Raw genomic sequence first — 25,586 nt, forward strand, 5'->3', positions numbered from 1 at the left:
AATTATGCCAATTACATTTATATCAACAATCGAGCAGAAGGGGGCATTCTGCGAACGAAAGCAGATTAAACTGATCAATTAAATTGCATCGTTTGCAGGGTTGGCTACCGGGCCAACGGCCGGATCCGAAGAAGATGCCAAAAGCTTCCCCTAGCTGCCTGGGTTTGCAGTGGAAAATTTCTCCCACTCCGATGATCTCGTCCGGATTGCACTGGAGTGTTCAAAAGTGTACTACCGGGGGTGGTTACGTTTGTAAGAAGCCACGACCGACGGCAGTGGAAAACATGGCGAAAAATCAAACACTTACCGGGACGGAGGGTCGGCTGCTTTCGCCTAATTATCCCAATCCGTATCCGGCGCGAACCGATTACTGGATACGGTTGGAGGCTCCGGAAAACAATCGAATCATCATTCAGTTTCAAACGTTGGATATAGAGCAGCAGGAGGAATGTTTGTATGATTATGTTAGCATCCAGAATTTCCAGGTTCTTCCCGGTCCTGAACTGAATCCAGGGACGAATCCTTTTCCGATGGCGATGTACTGGGACCGGGCAGAAGATCTTTCCTCGGCGGATTATAGTAATGATCAACCGTTTGCAAACTTGCTCAAAGGCGATTACTATCAGGAGCAAAACAGCTCTCCTCGGAAGGAGGAGAGATTTCAGAGAAAACGCTCACTTCCTTTAAACGATGATATCCAACAGAAGTTGCAGGATAACATAAAACTACTGGAGAAGATCAACTCCAAGCTGAAAGATCGTAAGAAACGGTTTCTCAGTTCTGATAACTACAAAACGGTGAAGAACAGCAATCAGAGTATCGCGTTAGAGACGAGTAGTGTGGACTCGCTGGATACTAGCTATACGGGTCCTTCATTCCTGCCTTACGTCCGGTGGTGTGGAACGCACGACTCCAACATGAGCCGGTTCAATTTCATTTCCGACGGAAATGAAGCCTTCCTGCGCTTCCACTCGGACTATTCCGTTTCCGGGAGCGGCTATTCGGCAACCTGGAGCACGGTGGACATTTCCGGATGCCCAATTCAGACGCTCACTTCCCGCGAGGGAAGCATCCATAGTCCGAACTATCCGCACTTTCTGCTCAACAATCTAGACTGTACCTACGTTATTCAAGCCCCCTTTGGGAAGAAAGTTTGGCTGGAGTTTGATTTTTTTGACATACTTCAGGATGCCATCGTGAATGTAGACATATCGGACGGTCCGTTCGTGCCATTTCGTGACGAAAACCACCTGAACGATGGTGTTTTTCTCAGCAAGGGAGAACGTATGGTTGTGCGGTTGAAAACTGGCGCTCTGCCACGGGGAAAAGGTTTCCATGCTAGCTTCAGAACGCGTAAGTAACCGATGGTTTATTAACACGCTTATGTTCGGTTGAGTTGCAGTACCCGCATAGAACTCTTTTATTTTCTACTTCTTGCAGTTGGCGCGGCAGTTGAACAGAGGTCCATAAATCTCGAGAACAAAACGGCCGGTAATTTATTCCACCTTAACTATCCGCAAACGGCACCGTTTGAATTGGACTTCACGCAACACCTGATAGCACCACTTGGGGCAGTCATACTGCTGGAGCTGCATGGAGTGGGGTTCAGCGAGCACGGTTGCCATCAGAGTGGTTTCATTGAGGTTAGTGCGTGTGTGTGTGGGTGGGTGGGGCGTGTGGTTTGGTTTAATGAAAGCGGACAGAAAATGGATAGGATAATTGCGGTTTCAATTTTCACCGGCAATTGTTTGATGAGCGGTGCTGGAATTCTGAAGCGGCGTTCTTTACAATTGGCCAAACCACACACTTCACCAAGACAAGTAATCATGATTAGTTCTACCGATTTCTTTTTCCATTCTCTTTCTCGTCGCATTTTTCATGACACTATGTTTCTTCGCAGATTTCCGACAACTACGCCGACAGGAACGGTACCCTGTGGCACCTGTGCGACATTAACCACTCGAATGCGTCCGCCGGCAACGCCTATTCAGCGGAGTACAGGACAATAGAGAGCAACCTCGCAAAGCCTGCTCCGATCTACATCACATCCTACCTGAACACGCTCCACATCCGACAGCGCAACGTGCAGGGCATGGGCGTCCGTCTGAACGCCACCATCCGACTGCAGTCCGACATAGGATACAAGATGAAACTAATAACCAACGACGAAGAATGGGTCGAAAGTTGTAAGCCTAACCCGTGTCAATCGGGCGGAAAGTGTGTCATGCAAAAAGATCGCGGCATTTGCCACTGCCGTGGCCATTTTACCGGACGCTTCTGTGCTCTGAATATGTGCGAACTGGAACCGTGCTATTTCGGAAAGTGCGAACTTACACAATCCAGCTTCAAGTGTCTCTGCCAACCGGGCTACATGGGTCAAAGGTGCGACGAAAAGCCAAAACCTTGTGAAGATAATCCCTGTGAAGGGCGCGGCGAGTGTCACCCGAAGAACGGTGGATTCTTTTGCCGGTGTCATGCCTGGTGGGAGGGACCTCGCTGCGAGAAACGAATGATGCGCATTCCGTACAAACCCTTGTCGGAACGAATGCTGCAGGAACCTTTCTGGCTTGGCTTGATAACGGTATTCGTAGTTCTGGCGGTCATCGGGTTGGTTTGGTGTGCGAAGCGACACTTCCCGGAAAAGATAGAAAAACTTTTGGCCGACGAAGCTCATAGAAATCGAAGTAAGTCCCTGTTAAAATTTTTCCTCTAATCGAGATGATATGTTTTCAATGCTTCCAAACAGGTAACTTCCCACCGCATCACCTCAACACTGCTCTACGGGAACAGCTTCAGGCTACCGCCGGTACCGTGCCATCGTCAACGGCAACGACTCCCGCGACGCATCGAACCATCTTCGGACGTTTGGGTATTAGAAAACCATCTATATTGAGCCTCAGCAGCCCCCAGCAAGTGGGAGGGGCCACCGCTAGAACATTTTCATTAGATGATCTATTACGGCCCCCTCCTCGACGTAAGACAGACAAAAATATGATTAACATTATCAATCCAAAACAAAACAAAAATCAAAATATCAAAGCTAACCTCAAATCTCAGTACAAAACAGTATCTAACCTTTTCCTGTTCTCCTGCCAATATTCGTCTAAGCAAACTACTATGTACTTAGCCCCTAACCGCTAACTGCAACTCAATTCCTGAACTGTTTCTAAAGTTGTAAATTCTTTCTCAACTAACACGTATAGTTACAAATTTTTGCTTAGTTAAAATCGAGGGCTGAAAGCCGAAACAGCGCGGATGTAAATTGGTTTCGGATGTGTGGCGGAAAGTAGCCTATCCCGATTTTCATCCCTCGAAATCTTGTATCTACCACTCTTACTATCCTCTTCATTTCTCCGTCTATCCCTCTCTTATAGCTCTTCCCTGTTAGTGTCCTTGCCTCTTCACTATCATCGCATAACTCCTACTAGAAGTACCTTCACAAATTGATTTGCAACCCATAACGCTACGATTTGTGTGTGTGTATTTTATTTTGAATGTCGCTTTCCCCTTACCCCCCAAAACACGGAACTACCGAGCATTGGTTTGCATTGAAGCTATTATTGTTCCTCACAAGTAGTAATAGCGTTCACGATTAGGAAGTTTAGGACTTCCCAAAGTGCACAATTTGTAACCCAGCACTATTTTATGTGGATATAAGCTGTTGTACAATGCACCTAGTTAAAAGTATTGTTGGATCTAAATCTAAACCTGCGAACGGTGTACTGGCTCATATTAACATGAACGAACAGTTTGTCCAGTTATTAGGTAATTCATGAAATAGTCAAATTTATATTATACAATTACTACAAATCGAAATGGCAGCTGACCATTCACCAACTCAAAATATTCTCCCCTGGCAGCTATTCCTGTAGAATCGTTCGACATATACCCGTGACTTAGTGTCTCATAACCAGTACCAGAGCGCTTTCCTTTCTAATTGCATTGAATGTGGTATAATACTTTTACGCGTCCTTCTTGGAAAAAGTTTCCTATGTCTTGTCTCGGGTTACTATTATGTTCCGTAATATAGCATGTAGCAGCTACAAGCATTCGGTTCCTAGCCGAAATTCGGCACGCTATGCCGAACCACCGGTTCCGCTTTTTTTCTAGTACCTATGGGTGTACGATAGGGTGAGAAGAAACAAATGACTCCTATTGGCCCACCCCTGTGTCGATTCCTAGTGCCACCAGAAGTTAAAATCAAGACAATTCAATTGTCTACAACTTTGTCGAAGACTGCTAGTCAATCAGGTTTTGCTGGTAGAAATTATTTAACGGGATCTAAAACGTTGATTCTTAAAAATGGCTGTTTCGCGTATATTTCCAGTGCTAGCCACAATACAGCATAAGCGTCGATAATATACGAAGGAAAAACTAACGAATTTAATACGCGCATTTTTTTGCAAATTTCAACAAATACAGGATATTTTACGGGACACTTTTTTGGTGCGGGATATTTCGTTGAAATGCGGGACGTCTGATCACTTTATTCTAACAAGCTATCTTGTTCAATAAAAATTACAAACGGCAAATTACTAAAACCTTCAAATGTGTTTTTGCAAGGTCATCTAGTTTCTTGTTGCTTTCCGGAAAATATTTTTTTTACCGAGATATATACTAACCTGCCACACCCCAGTCAAAAAGGGCAAGTTGCTGGCTAACGGGGGGCTATTTGCCAACTCGGATGCGCTAATTGCCCTCCAATTTGCCAGCAAATTGCTGGCAATTAGGGGGCTATTTCAAATGCAACATTTAGGCGATTTGCCGCCGTCATTTTTAGCCGCTCTACCCGCCCTTAAATCGCCCAGGGAACGCGCCTTTTAATCGCCCTTAATTGCCTAATATGAAAATCACAAATAATACTTATTTTCGGATTCATTATCCACTCACATAAACATATCAGATCACTAGGTAATCACCACCACACTACAGGAAGAATCAATGGTGAAATTGGTATTACACATCAAAACTTACCACAATCTGACTTTCATTAAGACTTTAGGTCAGAGATCTTGTTCCACTATACTTACACACAATTCCACAATTTCCCACATTCGTTGGCTAAATAAAGTGCACTAGGCAAACAAAATACAAGCGAGAACAAGCCAATTGTCAAAAAAACAATTTTAAGCTTAAGCCAAACATGAACCGCCATGTTTGAAAAACGCAAAAAACAACCAAGTCCATTTCAGCCGCCCGAAAATTTGTCTAAGTATTGAATTTGCATTTAAATCGCATTCGCGAATTGCATTTGTTCCTAGGGGCAATTAGCACAGGCGAGTTGAGTCAAACCTCAAACTTTTTAAATCGCCTGACCATGTTCGCCCGCATTTTTTTTTTTGACAGGGCATACTCTATAAGTGTAGCTGCCGCATCCTAATACCAAATTCAATAGATCAATATGTAACACAAACCATTACCCTTGGCGATTCACGTTTACCCTCCATCACATAAATTGGAAACTAAATAGAAACTCTCACTTCCGAACGGCCTTGCGAATCACAATTTCAAACACATACACACAAATCCACAATCATGATCGCGTGAATTGAACGCGTAAATAAAGCCATTTTTCATAAAACTTATTTTCCACTGAGAAATACTTTTTGGAGAACAATTTTTTCTGAAACTGCACATTTTCTTCTATAAAATAACGCAAATATCACCGAAATCGATTTCGGCAAGTTTCTGCGAACTGCGGTCATTTTTCAGTGCCGCTAATTTCAGCCACTTTTTCTGCCGTGCAGTAATACGCGAGACGCGAGAAATCTTCATTTTTTTCACCGTACCCGAATCGCGGAACCGAATTACACTGTGATACATTCGATACAACTATCCATCAATTCACTATCGAATTCTTTTTAATTTCAAGCAGCCAACATTTTTTAAATTGGGAAAAAAACCGTACTTTCCGTTCTTTCGCGAAATTTGAAAAGAAACAAGCAAATGGCCGACCGGTCAAAATCAAACTGAAGCAGATTCACCGCGTCGCGATGCACGAACACAAATGCAAAGCGAGAGAGTGAGATCCTGATGTTTATTGAGCGGTAATTTCGTGACGGGTTCATTTGCCAGCGGACAGTGCTGCCGTATTAATTGATGCGTTGAATTGGCTAGTTTCACAACTTTACAAAAATAATAATTAGCTATTGAATTCTACAAAAACACCAATCAACTCGATCATGAACTAACCAAAGGGCCGAAGATGCAATGATATCGAATCGAGAAAAATAGCTTTGAAAATTCGCCTCAAAAAATTAAATCGTATTTTGTTATAAAATGTTGATTGGGCCATTTTTGAGTCGCCCTCTTATTTTGACCACTCACAATTTAGCCCTGCAGTGTCGCCAGAAAACAAAAACCAAATGTGGGTTTCGCCGTGCTCGCCGGAGGGGAAAATTTGTTATTCCCCCCGGGCGTATCAAGCAGTTGGTTTTTGTTTAGGGCGACTCTGTTTACGGGCTTTGTAAACAATGATGCTGTCAATTTCGCCCGTACACACTACCTTAGAAATGCAGAGGCGTAATCCGCCTGGTGGCTTGTTTACAGTTGAAAGTCGGATCAATTCTCGGTGGATTCTTTACTTCGCCAGCTCGAGTACAACGAACGTTCATCTGTTGCATTCGATTCGAACTCCTATGTAAACAAACAACCGAAAATTGTCAAACAAAATTCATCCGGTTCATTTTGTTGGGTTGTATCGGTTGTTGTAAAACCTAATTCAATGGGAGGTTTCTGTCAAAAAATGGAAGCCAACAAAAATATATTAATGTTCAAATTTTCAATTCAGCCGCAAAGCGATACATATGACGCTTAGCGACTGAATTGAGTCTACTGAAAACTTTAACAGCGTTTTTCGCGAAGCCACATTTTACGAGCGAGCCGGAAATGTCAAATGGTTTTCGCTCGTTATGAAATTTTCACAGCATGTTCAAAATTTCTCTAGCGTACGTAGGTTTTTTTTACAGCATACATTTTTAATAAGCAAGTTTGTGTAGATTTTCATGACGTTTTCAATGTTTGTCTATTAAAAAGTACGTTATTTCGTAAAAAAAATAAAAATATCGAAAAAAATCCTACGCGCGTCGCTTGCTACCATTCTATCGAATCGGGAAAAAATAAATTTTTGGTTCTAGGTAAAAATACGGGAGATAGAATTCTAGCCATGGACCATGTCAAAAAAAAACTCGTCGGTGGAAAAATGCTACACAGCCGCCATCTTGTGATGATATTACTTGAAAACATTGTTTTTTGTGTATCGCAACTAATTTTATAGTTTAATGGGATCTCCACTTATCTCTTTAGTCCGTCAGGAAAAAATTAAGGTGGAAAACAGAGATCCTGGCACCACGAACCATCTAAAATCGCCGGACCGGAGCCCGTGAGTAGACTAGTTCTACCGCCAGGGACTAGATTGAGTGAAGCGCCAGCGGTGGGTCGTCGAGTCTTCAGCGAACCGAAAGCAGAGAACCAGAAGCTACGCTCCATCCGGTATCACTGAACCGGCCTTGCCAATTACTGATTGGCCCTTTGAGAAGGATTTATGAACTTATTTGTAACACCGCTTGCATATATTTTTAACCTATCGCTTCAGCAGCAAAAGTTTCCTGAGGATTGGAAATGCTCAGTAATATTCCCGGTGTTCAAGAAAGGTGACAAACTCAACATAGCGAACTATCGCGGAATCACTTCGCTAGGAGTCAAATCTAAAGTGTTTGAATCAATTATCAACGAAGCGTTATTTTCTGCTTGTCGACACTACATCAGTACATCCCAGCACGGATTTTGCCCAGGACGTCCAGTCGAGACGAATCTCGTCTGCTTCACGTCATTTTGCACGGAGCAAATGTCTAATAAATTGCAGATGGATGCTATTTACACTGATCAAAAGGCAGCTTTTGATAGAGTTAATTATGAGATACTGATAACAAAGCTTGATAAGCTACTGTGTTCTACTAGATTCTGCCATTGGCTTCGCTCCTACCTTGTGCACCGTGAAGTCGTTGTTAAAATTGGCGATATTGTTTCAGGTCCACTACTTTTTTCACTGTTCGTGAACGATGCGGTTTTCGTTCTAAGGCGTGGAGGAAAGCTGTTTTTTGCCGACGACTTAAATTTTTTTCTTGTTATTCGGAATGAAGTCGATTGCCGTGAGCTACAGCATCTTATTGATACCTTTTATAGCTGGTGTGTACGAAACATGATGGTCCTTAGCGTTGCCACATGTTTTGTTATCAGCTATTATCGAACGAGAAATATGCTTACCTTCAACTACAACATCGCAAGAACTCAACTACAACGCGTTGACCACGTGAAGGATCTAGGAGTCATTCTTGATGAAAAGCTAACGTATACTCATCACGCCTTAACGACCATCGACAAAGCCAATCGATTGCTGGGATTTATTTTCAAAATATTTAACGAATTTCGGGATCCTCTGTTTCAATGCTCTTTATTGCTCCTTTATTGCCCGTAGTTGGAATTTGCAAGCGTCGTTTGGTGCTCTTATCAAGCTACATGGAGCCTTAGGATCGAAGCAGTCCAGCGTAAGTTCATACGATATGCGTTACGTGAATTGCCGTGGAATGATCCATTAAACCTACCACCGCACGAGGACCGCTGTCGTCTTTTAGGACTTAATACTTTAACACGCCGGAGACATGCAGTGCAAGCTACCTTCGTGTCAAAGATTCTGCTAACTGAATGTGATGATCCGGAGCTACTAGCGCAAATCAGCCTGTACGCGCCTACCCGTTCTCTTCGCCTTCGAGCCCTGCTGCATTCTGAAATGCGCAGCACTAACTACGCTACCAATAGTCCAATTTTAGCAATGAGTCGTCGCTTCAACGAGTTTGCTGAAACTTTTGACTTCGTCATGAATTTTTCACAGTTTCGTCATCGTGTATTGTCACTAGTTTACTATGTTTAGTTTACCTTAGTTTAGTATAGTTCATTTAGACAAATTGTCAGTTGGACTTTTTTTTTCTTTTTTTTTCGAGAGTTGTCCTACTGGAGCTGTAGAGCTAGGTTCTCGGAAGGGCTCCCCGTCAGAATCACATACTACAATTTGCAGACGAGACAGGCAATGTCGCCCAATAAAACACTGCAATAGGCCAATTGTAGCGGGCCGTGATTCTGAATGTGATATTCATTGTACGGTTCAGGCATGTGCGGGCGTAGGGAATCGCGTGTATCATCGCGAAGGGCTCGAACATTTGTACGTTAATGTGCTCGATCGCGTGTGCGTTTGTATGTCGCGTGTGCTAACGTGTAACTTCGCGTGCATAAATTCTATTTCATAACCGTGTGCCTTTCGCATATTCGCGTGTGTTCTAGAATAATCGCGCGCGGACCGTGAATCTGATACTTAATTTTTTGTGTACGGTTCAGATTCCAGAAGGAAGTGGGTTCTTCCATATCACTAGAGTTCCCAATCATGTCGTCGTAGAACGCGTGGTCTAGTGGATATGAGCTTTATTTTTTTTTTTTTGATTGGTCCAACTGAATGTATAGACCTAAATTGCTAGAATGAAGGTTAAAGATTTCCGGACGTGACCGATTCATGATCGCGCATTTGCGGGTTGGCGTTTGAGATCGCGTTGTACTAAAACGTTCACACAATTGCCGCAGTGTTATCAAGTTTACGCGATCGCGGGCATAGGTGTGCGTAGATGATCGCGAAGGGCTTAAGCGTTCGTATGTTGACGTGTTTGTCGCGTGTATGTGACTTCGCATGTATAAATTCGATTTTGAAACCCTGCGGCGATTCATATATTCGCGGACCGTCATTCTGATCTTTAGTTTTCGGTGTACGGATCACATTCTGACAGGGAGAGAGTTACCCCATATCACTAGAGTTTCCGGTCATGTCGCCATGGAACGTTTTGTCTAGTGGATATGATAGTTATTTTTCAATTTTATTATTTTTTTAATAATTAACAAGGACCTAGATTGTTTGTACCGAGGATAGATACTTCCGGACGATCCCGATTCATGATGGCGCGAGCGCGGGAGTTTGTAGGTTGACACTTGAGATCGTGTTGGTAAGTTTATGAGTGCTGAGATTTTCACCTTATCACCGGGGTGTAATCATGTTTGCGAGTTCGTATGTTGCTTGGAAAATCGCGAGGGGCTCTAACGTTTGTGCGCTGACGTGATTTTGTAACGTATGTTCTTGAATGGTTGCGCGAACCGTGAGTCTGATATTAAATTTTCAGTGCGCGGTTTGAATTCTGGCAGAGAGTGGGATCGTTTATATCGATAGGGTTCCCGGTCATGTCGCCATGAGACGTGTTGTCTAATAGGTATGGGCGTATTTTCTTAAATGGTCCAGCTGAAGGCATGGACCTAGGCTTCTAGGATCAAGGATAGACTTTCGGACATGACCGATTCGTAATCGCGTGCACGATGGCATTTTTGTAGATTCCCGCTGAGACCGCGTTTGAGAATGTGTGAGTGTTAAGACGTTCACTATCACCATCTTTGTTGACCCAGCTGAAGGCGGGTGTAGAATGGCAGTATAGGACTCGAAAAGAAGAAATAAAAGACAATATATGAGAGACGTAATAGATTAGATAGGTACAAGATACAGCTGAAGTTATGATCATCACATGAGACATACATTAGTACTTCAAACACTACTAATACTTGAATAGCCAATCACCACACATAGCACATCCTTTCTCAATTATCTATTTGTTACTGGTTGATTGTTGGTTATGAGCTGGTGAATAGAGGAAAGGTATAGAACAGACAAAAGGCTCATATCAGCCCTCCCGGCCTCCCCGACACACCACTATCGAGGCGTATTGTAATCAACATCTTGAAGCGGGCTTCTTATATAAATCAAATCCTCAGTAGTCATAATGTTTGGTGGAATATTAACATGAGAACTAATTAACCTCTAGTAGTAGAACTTGGTGCAAATAAAAACTAAAAAGAGCGAAGGTCCTTATATTTAGATAACTCTATTGAATATATTGTGGCTTGATGATGTTTACAATACCGTCAATCCCATCAACCTGCGAGAGGGATTTAGACAAATTGTCAGTTGGACTTTTTATACAAATACAAATTCGAGTAGATTGCGACAAAACTGGGAGCTAAATGACTCGCGTACGGATATCGATATCGGAAGAAATTCCGCCGCCGAGAAATAAATGGCTCATTGAGATGGCTCGCGAAAACAGAAACTAAATATGACTCACAGAAACTGGAGCCAAATAGCTCACGGAAGTTCACCGCTACGATTATCCGAATAGGTGTTCGGAGCTAAATGGTTCTAATGTATGCAGAAGCTGATGGCGTACAAGAAAAGCCGGAAGCTAAACAGCCGGAAGGACTAGAAATTTAATGGATAAAGCGATACACCAAATAAACTGAAAAAAAATCATGACAATTTGAGACTAAGAGCAACGAAAGCAATGAAATTGAAAGACGGATAGGTATTCTAGAGCGAATCAGTTATAAACTTAGAACGGAAAACTAGAACTAGGCAGGCTCATATGGACATGATCGAAACGGAATGTTAAGAATTCTTTGCCTTCTGCTAAGTAGGAGTTGGGCGTTGCACCCAAGTCTACCGCATGGTCTATGGTAGAACATAACTCATCATCATGTTTTACCGCCGACGCCGGCGTCGAAAATAAAAATATTCCAATTTTACTGTTATATACTAACCTGCCATAGTCTTATAAGTTTACGGCATCCTAGTACCAAACAGAGTTGATACATTTTTAACGAAAATCGCTTTTTGTTCGGCGATTCGCGTTCTCCTGCATCACATTTAATGAAAACTAAATTGAAGCAAACACTTCCGAACGGCCTTGCGAGCAACCTGAAACACACACACTTCTACGCCCAATCAGGAACGCGTGAATTAATCGCTGCTTTGCTATCAAAGTTAGCTTTCTTTAACATAAAACTTATTAGCCATTGAGATATGCCTTTCGGAATAACTATTTTGCTAGACACTGAACATTATCTGCCATAAAATACACGAACATCACTGATCCCTTATTTCGAGCTGCAGCTTTTTTGCTCTGCTGGTAACACTTCAGCCACTTTTTTCGTCCGAGCGATAAATCCGCGAAACGCGAGAAACCTACTTTGTTACCAAGGCTGAATCGCGGACCAATCGGTCAATTCACTACCGAATTCTTTTTAAATTTTAAATTCAAACGAAAAACGCGTACTTTCCGTACTTTCGTGAAACGTGAAGCGAAACAAGCAAATGGCCGACCGGTTGAATTCAAACTGAAGCAGATTCACCGCATCACTCTGTATGCACAAAAACGAACACAAGGGCCAAGCGAGAGAGTGAGATCCGGGGTAAATTCGTGACGGGTTCATTTGCTAACGGACAGTGTTGCCGTATTTACCGGAGAGTATTTGATCAGTTTTACGACTTTACAAAAAAATTGTAATCAGCTTCAATGAGACAATTCTGATTAGATTTTTTTTTGTTTATTTATTTTGAGCATCCTTGAGTCGAACGAATATGATTAACGAAAGACGTCCGTCGCACGGATAATATTATTCGGTCGTGGGAAAAAGAACCCAGTGAATCATTTTAAATGCGCATGATTTGGATGTATCTAAGGAATTATTTATTGAAATAAAGGACAGCCTAATAAACATCTTATGATCCAAGAGCCCAACAACCTGTTCAGGGTATAATCCTAACAATATGTGGAATCGTTGGATTATATGGGTTAAAGTTCGTGTATAATTTTTTTAGGGCAGCAAAACGTTGAATATTAGAAAATTTGACTTGTGAAATTTCACAAACATTTACAATTTTGTTGTATATTTTACGATTTGAATCTCAAACATTACGATCTTAATAAATTCAAACCAGTGGGTCACAACGGGAGTTGTTTATACAAACATGGTACCAATGTCAATTGGGAGTATTGGGCGTACGTTCAATGCAATATTTTTTTAACTGGTCAAATAGCGCAGGCGGCTATTACTAATAATATTGACCCACAAACATATATGGACCCTTTTCGGGACACAAATACTACATAGAGAATATGATGACGATTTATTACCAACATCATTTTACCATTTAAACTTGTCAAAATTTTGTTCCAATCTGTTTTTTTTGTTGTGAAAAACGACTTACCTTCCAATATTTTGGATGAAAAGTCTAGCAAACTTTGGAACTTTCTTCTGTTGTATTGCATGGAATTTTTAAATTTCTTCTCCATTTTGTCCAAAATATGTTAAGCAACGTTGTATTAAATTTTAGAATACGTATAACATCTTTCGAAAACTAATCGGAAAAGTGGAAAATTTCCAGTCCATCTCGCTCAGAGCCGTAACTGAACACTAGAATGATAAAAAAAATTAAATATCGGTGCACTACAGACTTCTTTCTATTATCATTCGTATTGAGCTGTTTGGAGCGAACGGAGCACCTCCTCAAATGACTGAAATATTTATGAGCTGTACACGGCTGGTAGGGTGTAATTAAATTAGTTAGTTTGCCACTACGTGCTACTAGCAGAGGCAATATTTTCATTTCCGACGGTTGTAAAGTACAATACAAGAGGAAAAACTGATTATAACACTTCCGGCCGAAGCTTGTTCGTGATTAATCACCGCTGATTTCATACAAATCTTGAACAGAAAGTGTTATGATTTTAGTCGAATGCTGCTAGTCAACCTTTTCGGGTGCCCTCTTTTCGGGAGACTGCATATTAACAGCAGTAGAGAAAATTTTATTAGTTTATGCAGCTTCATGCTAGTAACCGAGGCCTATTACAGCAAATATTTTCACTAGGAGACTATTTTCTTTAGCTAACAAAACAATTCTTTTCAGCGCTATCAAACCATTCAGAAGGATAGAAATTTGAAAATTTCTACCAATATCAGCTATCTTCAAATCCAGTGAATATTGGCATATTCAGACGCTCTTATGACACGTACAAAGGTGGGTAGCATTTGCTAGCATTTGGAGTGGTAGACGACGGAAGCATTTTCTTCTGTTATCGAATGAATTGTTGGGGTGACATTAAATGCCATTGTCAGGGCTACCATATCATCGTCTAATATGCTTGAATATTGAACACTACCATTAATTGTATTCAATACCAATGTTAATGGAAATTGCGAAATTACTAAATTTAACAAATCTTGCAGAAAATCGTAAAAATTGGTGAATTGGAGTATTCAATTTTACTGCGGTTATGTCTCTGACATTACCCCTCCATATTATTGTTAAACCTAAATGGTGAATTGGAGGCAGTAAGACATCGTAATAAAACTTTCCATCTACTGCATTGTTCATGATATGGTTGGTAACTTGGTTAGTTTCGAGAAAAAGATTGGCATAAAAAGATGAGTGGGAAAGGTTCGTGATATAACCGGAATGTCGTGACTACACTTCGGGCTGTAATGATATTCGGAGTGACGTATGAACGAGAAATTTTCAAATTATTCTTTAATACAAAGTGATTCTGCACCTTTTATGTTGACGATAATTTTGATATGTGATGCAGATTCAAAGAACGTTGGATGCTGTTGGTTTCTGTTTTCTATTTTCAGGCTCATCTGTTGTTTATAAATACGATTCTGACATGATTAGTATAAATTTTCAAATTTAAATTCTACTGAATGGTTTGATAGCGCTGATAAGGGCTATTTGGTTAGCTAAAGAAAATAGTCTCCTGCTGGGAGCTATTTGTTCCAATTGGCTCCGGTTACTAGCACGGAGCTGCACAAACTAATAAATGCAATCAGTCTACGAAGGTGGCCGCATCCTAATAATCGCCTTCTCTCCCGGTGTTGATATGCAGTTTCCCGAGAAGAGGACATCCGAATAGGTTAACTAGTAGTATTCGACTAACATCACAATTCTTTCTGTTCAAGATTTGCGGCTCGACGTATGTGAGTAGCGGGAACCAATCACGAACAAACTTCAATAGGATGTTTTAAAATCCGGTTCTTCGTTGTGTATGCTACTTCTCAACCATCGGAAAGGAAAATAATTGCCTTTGTGTTTAGTTTATGTACCATATTTATGATTCTTACCGAGATGGATTGTAAGTTTTTACCTTTTCCGAGTAGTTTTCTAAAGATGTCATACATAGTTCAAAATTTAATATAACATTGCTGAACATATTTTCGACAAAATGGCGAAGAAATTGAAAAAATCCATGCAGTGCAACAAAACACTGTTCGAAACCTTGCACGACTTTTCATCCGATATATTGGAAGGCAAGTCGTTTGTCACGACAGAAAAGAGATTGGTACCCAATTTTGGCAAGCTAAATGAAGTGAAATGAACTTGGTAAGGAATCGTAATCGTAATTCTCTATGTTAGATTTGTACCCCGAAAACGGTCCATATATGTTTGTGGGTCAATAGATAGCAGATATCATTTCGAGCTAGTATATTAGTAACGATTTGATCCCACCAGATTTTGGTGCAGACCTCCGTACGACACGATAACAAAATACAAACTGAATCAATTGTAAACAGTCTAATATTGCAGTAGATCGGTGCTAACAATGCAATAGTATGCTCGCTCGCCGGTCAAATAGTACGGACCAATGCTTTCATAAATTCTATTTTCGTTGCTCATAGTAGTCGAACACTTTACGAAATTATATACTAAATTTTGTGCATATATTTTTAATCAGAAAGCGCAAAAAAAGTAATTTTTTTTTCGTACGGTATAGCGGCAGTTATTCGCATTAAAAACTAATAAACTATCATCGCAGAAAGTTTTAAAACGGGATCCCCGTATTGAAAGGCTAGAAGTGTTCCACTTCAAAACTGACGGCATAGTGCTTTCGTACTTTGAATGAATACCTTGTGTGTCCGATGACCCCTTATAAGGGTCTCTTCCAATGATTTGCACACAATAACACCCCACATCATTGTTCATGAGGTAACCTACTTATACCTATCCAGACAGAAATCAAACCCCTGGTAAATAACAGTCCTGCCATCCTTCGCCAAAATTTTCCATAAATCCCAGTAGCATCGCAATCATTCTGCGAGCGGCATAAACTCTAATGAACACTGCAAATAGTGATCAAACTACGTATTTGTCGAAAGAGCTAAGTGAAAGAAATGTTATATCCAGGGTGGCCAGACCTACCGATTTTGGTCTTCCCTACCGATTCACAGACGACCAAGGCAAAACTACCGATATTTTGTTATTCCTACCGAAAACTACCGATTTTTATTGATTTTGGACACATCCTACTCAACATTCATTTTTACATTTCTTATAAAAGAAATGTATAGAATTCGCTCAAACTTTCAAGATTTTTTCCGAGGCCCGGAGGGCCGAGTCTTATCTACCAATCGACTCAGCTCGACGATTTGGGACAATGTCTGTGTGTGTGTGTGTGTCTGTGTGTGTGTATGTAACGGACAAATTCTCATTCGTGTTTCTCAGCAATGGCTGAACCGATCTTATCCAAACCAATTTTAAATGAAAGAACTAAAAAACAGTATGAACGCTATTAATTTGTTTTTGATTCTGATGTTTAGTTTCCAAGATATGAATGTTTGAATTTGTAAAAATGGCGTTTTTTGCAGTTTTTTTTAAATTATCTGCCGAAATTGACATTATAGATTAACAATTTATATGTTTTTAGACAGCTTTAACAAATACCTTTCGAACAAGCTATAGATTGTTGAAATCGGACTATTATCAAAAGAGATATTTAACATTAAAAGCGGACGAAAGATTTTTATCATTTCCCATTGCCAGAAATATGACCAAAAACATGTAATCTATTATTAACGCCAAAACGGCTTATTTTAGGTCAATAGTATCTACGGAGAATTTAATGGCGGCAATATGCCCTTTCTTTTGGTATTGTGCTTTTGCTGATTAATCTCCCTATGAGTGAGATATTTTCACAAATTTTCTTGGAAGTGATTATATCGAAATGATGCCTTCAGCAAATTTGTAGCTCTTACTTTTGCGAATAACTTTACAGAAGGTTTTAAATATCTATTTTAAATACTTTAAAAGTTATGGCTTGTTGTTTGTTGATTACTCTTTCTCGCCTTTTTATTGTTGAATATAGTAATAATCCATTGAAATAAGCTAAACATTATTTCGATAAAACGAATTTTGTATTTCATTTTACTATCTACAACCGCTAGAAATAATCACCGAACACTTCCAAGTTGTCTGGAAGGAACTTGATAACTTATCAGTGCAAAAATGTTCATTTGTGCGAACCTTCTGACTGCAATTTTTCTAACTTATAACCGTTGGATCGATCTGAAACATATCGGAAAATGAAAAGCGAAATAAATAACTCCAAGCAACGGCGTAGCCAAGAGAAGGTTTTGGGGTTTACCACCATACAACCCCCCCCCCCCACCACACCCAAAAAAAATATTGGATTGAAGTTGAAAATTTATTGATGCAGACTGATTTAATTCAATATTACAATAACAATTATCTGATCCGTAGATTGATAACCTGTTGTTGTAAACATCATGAGGACTTTTGATAAATTGTCGGAATGGGGTCCTGACATGTAAATGATCTATTGGTCTTGATTTCACAGTTGTTTAATAGCATCAATATCAAATTCCTGCCTGAAAACATTCCAATAGAAAATTCCAGAGTTCTGTAATCAATAACAATCCTCAGATTTCTTTTCAAATTGAGCTCGCTTTTGTAGAGATGTACTGTAATAAGGGTCTTTATTTAATAGGAAGTGAAGTTAAAATTGATTTAATGTCTATGAAACATAGAACTGCTCACCAAAAAAATACATAACTTTCAAAATTTGCTAAAAATGTTTTTGCCTTTCTCATTCACTCTAAAATTCGTCAATCTAATCCCGACCGGGAGGGCCGAGTGTCATATGCGGTGTCCGGCCATTAGGCCGAAGGTCATAAGGCCGAAGGTCATTAGGCCGAATGGTCATTAGGCCGAATGGTTATTAGGCCGAATGCTTAATGGAGAGGAGGGAAAGGGATCCGAAAAAAGGGATCCGAAGCTTATCCCATACAGCTTTCGGAGCTTCTCGGTATGAGCTAAATTTTCGTATCTCGATTGAACGAATCTCGTATTGTTTTCATTGTCTGGATATCATAAATATTTTTTATTTTCATTTGAGGCCCGGGCACACGGATTGAAGCGATGCGGGGTAGCCACGTTAGGCGCTATTATAATTTATTTTTTACATTACATCGGCAACAATGTCCGGCCATTAGGCAGAAGGATGCTAAGCACATAAAATCTGTCTGTAATTAAAATAATCTGTTCTATGACAATTTAATCAATAATGCATTATAAAGTCTTGTGGAATGGGAGCAATCATATTTTCTTCTTTCATATTCTTTCTCTACCATTTTGTCTCACCCTCTTCCACTATCTCTTACTTTTCTATTTTGTTCTACATTCTCTCTCTCTCTCTCTCTCTCTCTCTCTCTCTCTCTCTCAAAATCTCCAATTATTTCGCTAACTCAATTAATTCAAATCACTGATGTTTTATCCTTCTTTTTAATATGAGCTGTTCTTTCAAATTATATCCTGTGCATTCCACGACTTCTATCCAGCTAGTCAAATTACGGAAGTTGACCTAGATGACAATTCACATTCATGAAACATTGTATACAACTTTTACTAAAGTTCAATCTCTTTAATTCGATTACGGTAATTAAAGCGGATAACTTATTCTAGAAGTTGTCATTGTACATGCCACTAAGTTGCAATTTTTTTAGAAGGCATGAACAAAAACACTGTCGGATCAAATATTTCACCAGAAACACGTATATTTATTTATTTACTTTTTGAACTTTCTACCGCATGCAGCGAAGCCTGTGTGATGCGGCTTTGCCGCATAACCGAGGCCAAGGATCCGAAGCAGCGTAAAGCTGCTGAGGATGCGCCGGACGAGGTGGCCGCCGACCCGCCGTCGGAAGCGGCGGCCCCTCCCAAGCGAACTTGTGATCTACTCGTTTGCCCGGATTATTCAAACATATGGGCTATTAATTAGTTTAAGTCCGACGGAGCGGTAGCGATGTCGGACATCACCCTGATTGAAGCGATGTGGCGTAGCCACATGCGGCGTCCATTTTATTTTTTATTCCATGCCATTTGGCCTAATGACCATTCGGCCTAATGACTATTCGGCCTAATGACCATTCGGCCTAATGACCATTCGGCCTAATGCCCTTCGGCCGAATGACCTTCGGCCTAACGGCCTTCGGCCTAATGACCCAGCATCGTCATATGCCAATCGACTCAGTTCGTCGAGTTCGGAAAATTTCTGTGTGTGTATGTATGTGTGTGTATGTGGAAAAAATGTGAACATACCGGCCCGGAGCGAGTATGCAGTGAGGGGTTGCTACTTTAAAATTAAAACTAGTTTAAAATTTCTTAACAAGTTGAAAGTTTTATGCAGGACCCGGACCTCCCGGATCTTTCTAAATGATCCGCCGCTGGTTTCAAGCGATGTTTCAGTATCACATAGTATCTCAAGATCGTGGCTGTCGATCCATTGTTCGTATGTGAAAATTGTACTGAACATGTAATATTCATTTCCACCATTGTATTGAACATAACCAGCCATGGAATCGTAGTCTGGACAAATGAGAAAAGCACAATTGCACCATTAGGTGGATTAAAACGGGTTTTTATTTTGGGAATGCGTCAAGTTGAGACGAAAACGTAATATGATTAATAACGAGGATAACACTTTCCGAATGTAGAGAGAAATTTATGAAAAATGACGATTTACATTCGACTCTAGCAGGTCCTGATCGATTTTGATGACAATTTGATTTTTGTTGTATGACCAATTATATGTATAGGTTAAATGTTTTTTTTGGCTCAGTACAATATACATAACCCCTTTAGTAAAATTCAGTTTTCCCACCACAATGCATTGGTTGAGGAATTTAGATATTTTATTAACAGAGCATTAACAATAATTCGTTGGTATGTCTATTTTATGGGCCATTTTTTCGCTTTCCCATTGATTTGGTTTGAGATTTCTAGCACTGATGTTGTCCTATGCTGATTTGAGCGATTCTCTGAGTCCTGCCACTATCCCATGTAGTATGTGTTATCAAAAACATCGCGAAGCATCAAGTTCTAAATGTTGTCAAACGATATAATATCCGAAGAGAGTGATAAGAGTTATAAGAAATGTCTCATCACACTGTTAGGTGGATTAAAAGCGTTTTTAGGTTGGATTTGGTCTGAGATCTGTGTTGTCAGTATTTTACAATTCTATGTCAATACTACGTTTTTGGGACAACAACCCGGCCTACCGATAACTACCGATAAACTTTTAGTGACCCTACCAATATTAAGGAATTCTATCTGGTCACCCTGGTTATATCTAAAGGAAATGTGATTATTAGGGAATAACACTTGTCATACGCAATCCTGACAGCAAAAAACAAAATCCTTCCATAACTGGCCCATTCGCTTATTCCATTCATGTTGTTTCCATGTTCAAATTGGTAGATACTTCCCCCACACCCTGCATTGAAAAGTACAACAAAGAAAAAAAAACAACAACAGAAAAGGTTACACCTTCAATACCGAAATTTTTAGCTTTCAACACAGGAAGCAAGAGAACTGTAAACTTTGTAAATCCAATTTGTCTGTATAAAACACAAAATTAAGCGTGGCTGCTGGCAGGCAAAAAGCACTACTCACCATACGTATAATTTGATATTCAACACGTAATCTTTTGTATTGTACTTACATGTGATTTAGGTTATGTTCAAAAATTGATTTTCGACACGTGCAAATATTATTTATTTTGTAGCATTATTAGGAAACACTATTTTAATCAATACGTGGATTAAAGTAACTGATTTATTTGCTATTTTGTTTTATATTCACGCTACACTAAAGTAGAACTTGTCTCTATAATTTATCTAGTTACAATCCGTCGAATAGAAATGAAACGAATTGCTATACTTACCACAATTTTAGCTGTCTTAGGTTATAATACTCACTCCAGTAGTGGCATGCTTCTAAGTTTGGTTTGTAATCTGCCTTAACAAACAGATATCCAATCAAATTATAATTTAATTTTGACCATACTTTATCATCTTCTACCCACTGAAAGTTAGATTGGATTGATACTAACAATACGAATCGGTCATTTACAGGTACTCCATCGCCTCGAAAGAAACGAAACAACTCAACGCCGACGAAGAAAAATGCAAACGAGAAGAAACAAATACTTCAGCAACTGGTATCGCCGGCACCGAATTCAGCTACCAAGGTAAGCGCATAGTTAATCTAGAGACACTCATCGAAAGAGAACAGCGGAGAGTGCAGTTTGGATTAGTTTTCAATTGAGTTCTACAAGATGACGACACGAATGAACTCATGATGAATGAAGTTCATGTTTGACAATTCTCGGTAGTTTGTTTACTTTGTGAATTGCGTGAGTGCGAGTGCAACGGGTGCTCATCTGTTACATTCGAACTCACGTAACTCCCATGTAAACAAACCACCGAGAATTGTCAAACGAAGTTCATCCGGCTCATTTTGCGGGGTTATGTCGGTTGGTGTAAAACCTAATTGTCAAGCAGGGATGCCAGGTAATATTTCCTGCAGTCTGTGCGCAGCGTAAGTAAAAATCTGTGCAAATATGGGCTAAGGAAAACGTTCAAGTATGTCTCAATACAAGAAGTCGAGAACTTTTTTTTAGTTCTTGCGTGTGGTAAAAATTAAGCATGAGGTCAAAAATTGAAAAACCTGTGCTAGTATGTGTATTTTATCAGAAAACTGTGAAAATCTGTGTAATTTTAAAAATCGGTGCAGAACTTTGAAAATCTGTGAATCTCCTATTAATCTGTGCACCTGGCATCCCTGCTGTCAAGCTTGAAACGAATGGTTTATTAAATACAATCTTGCATGAAAAGTCACTTCAATTTAATTGCATAAGATGGCGCCTTACAACATTGGATGTGTTGCCATACAACGTCGTTATCTCGCAGTTCTCTTGCGCTGAGTTTTGCTAACTTAACCTACTGAATGTTGCCGGTAGTTCATTATTAGTTATGGGAGCCATTTTACTAGTCTGTTTAGCAGTAATGTTAACTTCTACCAGGGGTTTTCGTTTTAAGGATAGAGTAAGTTTAGGGAAAATTACACAAGTTTACTCCCGACAGCAGGTAAGCCTGGGTGAACTGATCCAGCTGTCCGAAAACCGGCTCAAGGTGAACCATGCCGAATCGGAATCGGACATAAAGGAAACAACGTTCTCCGATCATTCGCTGTCGGTTTCGTCGATAGTGCGCCAGATATCGGATCCGAAGCTGGAGAAGAAGGTCACCTTCGCCCGGCTGCTCAGCAAGGTGTCGGCTGAGATAAGCAGCGGCTCCGATGACCTCGCCAATGTGAGTACCTCCACTCTATCTCTCTGTCTCGTTATTTTCTCTTCACAATCAAATTTGGTTGGCTTGAGTAATTAATTTCTATACAGACTTTGTGTTGTTGCTCTTCGGAACGAAAACTGGCGTTTTTAAAACAGTTAATGCTCTCGTAATTTGTTTAAATGATTTTCCTATTTTTTTCTGAACAATTTGGATCTCGGTCTCACTAAATTTAGATGCTACCGCTATTATTACTGCTAGATCGGCGTTTGTTTCGTGCTCGTTTTCGTTTCTGTTTTTCCTACAAAATTACAAATCTGTGTCGTTAAGCCTCTAAGAATCAAAACGAATACACCCCAACAAACTCAATAAGCAGAAACGGAAACAGAAAGATCGAAAGCCAAAATCGTTTGTTTTGTTTCTTTGCCACCAAATAAAAAAAGGGATCGAAGCATTGTAGCGCCTTGAGTCTTCCGACTGAAGTTACGCATCGTGCGAGTTCGGTTCCGCAGTCACCAAGCACAAACGAAATTCGTTCGCCACACAGTACTTCCTCGAATCAGGGAAGCGACTCGCTATCTAGCTCCGAACTAGCTTTGCATGATTTTGGTTTGCGGGGTCATCGAAGGACACGGCCCAAAGTGTCCAGCGCCGATTCGATTCTGGCCATGTTCAAAAATTTTGCCACCTCGAGTGCCGGAATAAATCTGCCCTCGTCTATCGTAATCTCGCCATCGTCAACTCCAACGGCATCCAGTCCACAGGATGATGTGGCCGGTGACGACGACTCGTCGACGTCGTCCGCTCATACTCCGGTCAGCTTCTCTAGCGGAGCACCGGACTCACCCGTATTCTACCGTCAAAGTACAATCGAAGTACCTGTACTTGATGCACTTAGCGCTCATAAAACAACACCCACGACTACTGCCGCACAGTTGCATCCACCTACCATACTGTTGGAGATACCATCCATCAATAACAAGTGCCTATCGCCAATTAGAGAAATGCCAACACCGATCCCCTCGCCAGCGCTGACACCGATCATGCCGCGACCTCACCGCATTCGAACCCCACAGAACCTCTACGATGAGTCGATGTCCGTGACGTTCAGTGGCGACTACTCCGGATACAACGTAAGTTCCACGCCCCTTTTTGTAACCAGCTGACTCCACCCTAACGAACTTCTTCTCTCTTCCATCTCGCAGAACTCCAAACCCAACCAAGTCACTATCGAAATCAACCATCCCGATTCCGATACCGATTCTCCTACTCCCATGAACATGTCCTCCCAGAGTGATTCAACAAGCTCAAATGGTTCCAGCAAATGTCACAAAACACCGCCAAAGATCTCCATCTCGATCGACGTCCAACCTCCTACGCCGAAACGAGAGAAACCAGAACGGCCGCGCGATTTAGTGATCCCGGAACTGATAATCCAGCAACCAAGCCCAACGAAAGAACGCTCGAGAGTGGTCATATTTCCCGGTTCGCCTCCTCCTCAACGTGCCAGCATCGGAGAGACCAGCTTCCTTTTCCCCAACAAAGAACAGCAAAAAAGGTGCGATCAAGTTTCCTAGATCTTCGTGATCAATGGTGTCAATTGTGTGCGTGTTTGTTGTGTGTGTGTGCTTGATGTTGTAGCCCCCTTCCCGCTCTAACGAATTGAACCCCCATTTTTGCAGATTGCTCAAACAGTGGGAAAAACCAGGGTCCCTCGATCTCCCATTTGAGCCGCCAATGATTACGATCACCTCCAACATGAGCGAGGTGGAGTCTGACGCTGACTGTATGTCCCCGGCCGCCACAGGTAAACCGCACCTTGCCAACCGACTAGGAGTGACCGGTAGTTCCGTAGGAATGTGCTATCTTAGTCCGTTTTCGATGTGTACTCGCGGTGATCGTGCACCATCCGAAAGTAATCTAAGCTCGTCTGGCTACTCTAGTATGGCTAGTCCTGGTCCCAGTAGGTGCGGGTCTAGTAACCCCCTTTGTCCCAGTGAAATGGAGGATCCGGGTGCAGGTGAGACTTCCTGTTTATAACCTCCGCACAGTTTAGACCGCATAGTATAAATATCATTTCCATTCTTTCCTCCTTCTCCTCTTGCCATAACGTATCATCTGCTGAAAGGTCCTCCTGGAACGAGCTATCATGGGTTGAACTCTATGCTGGGTACAAACCGGGGTCGCCAAACGTCGATTCTCAAGAAGCACAGCGAATCCGGCGGTAGTGGAACGGCTGCCGGTGGTGCCACCGACCGGCACGAAGCATTCCGCCAAAGATCCGACTCGGAGACTCTCTCCGATGATCCCTTGCTGGAGTCGAATGACGAGGGTATCGGAACGGATCATTTGGACGAGAAAATCGAAGATGGAGAAATCCGAAGTGCCAAAGAGCTCGAAATCTATATCGGGCATGAGTTGATTGAGACCGGTCAAAGCATACTGAACCAGGAGGTTGCGTCCATGTCTCAGCTGCAACTACCGTCGATCGTGATACAGTCCGAGAGTGGGTTTGACAAGCTCTCGCCGGTCTCTTCCAGATCCGAGAGTCCGCTGAGGTAACTGGCGGAGCACGCGAACCTTCCCCCGGGTGCTGGAAGGTTGAACTTCTCATTTCTGAACCAAAAATATAGTACAGAACTTAGACTTTTCCCAGTGATCAACACTCTCAACTACTCGTACTCCAGTGACAAAATTCGATGACTTTGAACGAGAAGTTCAACTATCTTGCTACCCAATTTTGATAACCTTTCCCTGCTGCGAGAAGTGTTCTAGTTTCTCTCTACCATCTCACTCTTCCGTTTTCCAGCGATCGAACCATCAGCATGGAAAGGTTCTCCCCTCTTTTCTATGGCAAAAAAGATCAGCAACTTCCTTTCACCGACTCGGATGGACTTTATGACTTCCCCTCGTCCGACGGTAAAGGTAGTTCTACTACCCATCACCGCAAGAGTACCGGCCGTAGAAGAGAACGGCGTAGCTCCCGTTCTGGACCTTCACTTTCCCCCTCTAAATCGACCTCGGTACTGCTGGAAATACCAGGCAAGGATAAAGCTCTCAATCAGTCAAACAGTGTAAGCTCTCACATCGGACCGAAGCTGTCCTGTGCCACTCCGACACGCAAAAGTCCAAAAAGACGCCCACTTTACCGACACCCGGTCGCGAGCAGTTCATCGTCAACGGAATCGTTAACATCGACCCGCGAATACGCACAGCGATCTAGCAAAGGTACCTTCCCTCTGACAAGC

General features: G+C 41.4%; 1 protein-coding gene across 17 annotated transcripts in view; it reads left to right on the top strand.

The window, feature by feature from the left end:
• Positions 1-25,586, top strand: part of LOC131683943 (uncharacterized) — a 287,688-nt gene that overhangs the window by 232,054 nt on the left and 30,048 nt on the right. For 10 of the 17 annotated variants that reach the window (XM_058966412.1, XM_058966448.1, XM_058966431.1 and 7 more), the window contains 11 exons: positions 99-1,353; positions 1,441-1,643; positions 1,901-2,684; positions 2,747-2,974; positions 21,124-21,239; positions 22,135-22,362; positions 22,782-23,471; positions 23,544-23,896; positions 24,021-24,358; positions 24,467-24,896; positions 25,148-25,566. In XM_058966412.1, coding sequence (XP_058822395.1) covers positions 99-1,353; positions 1,441-1,643; positions 1,901-2,684; positions 2,747-2,974; positions 21,124-21,239; positions 22,135-22,362; positions 22,782-23,471; positions 23,544-23,896; positions 24,021-24,358; positions 24,467-24,896; positions 25,148-25,566 — 5,044 coding nt within the window. The remainder of the gene's footprint in view (positions 1-98; positions 1,354-1,440; positions 1,644-1,900; positions 2,685-2,746; positions 2,975-21,123; positions 21,240-22,134; positions 22,363-22,781; positions 23,472-23,543; positions 23,897-24,020; positions 24,359-24,466; positions 24,897-25,147; positions 25,567-25,586) is intronic. The other 7 variants (XR_009304600.1, XR_009304601.1, XM_058966465.1 and 4 more) reach the window with 3 other exon arrangements.

Source organism: Topomyia yanbarensis, chromosome 1 (genome assembly GCF_030247195.1).
Source record: "Topomyia yanbarensis strain Yona2022 chromosome 1, ASM3024719v1, whole genome shotgun sequence".
Classification (NCBI taxonomy): domain Eukaryota; kingdom Metazoa; phylum Arthropoda; class Insecta; order Diptera; family Culicidae; genus Topomyia; species Topomyia yanbarensis.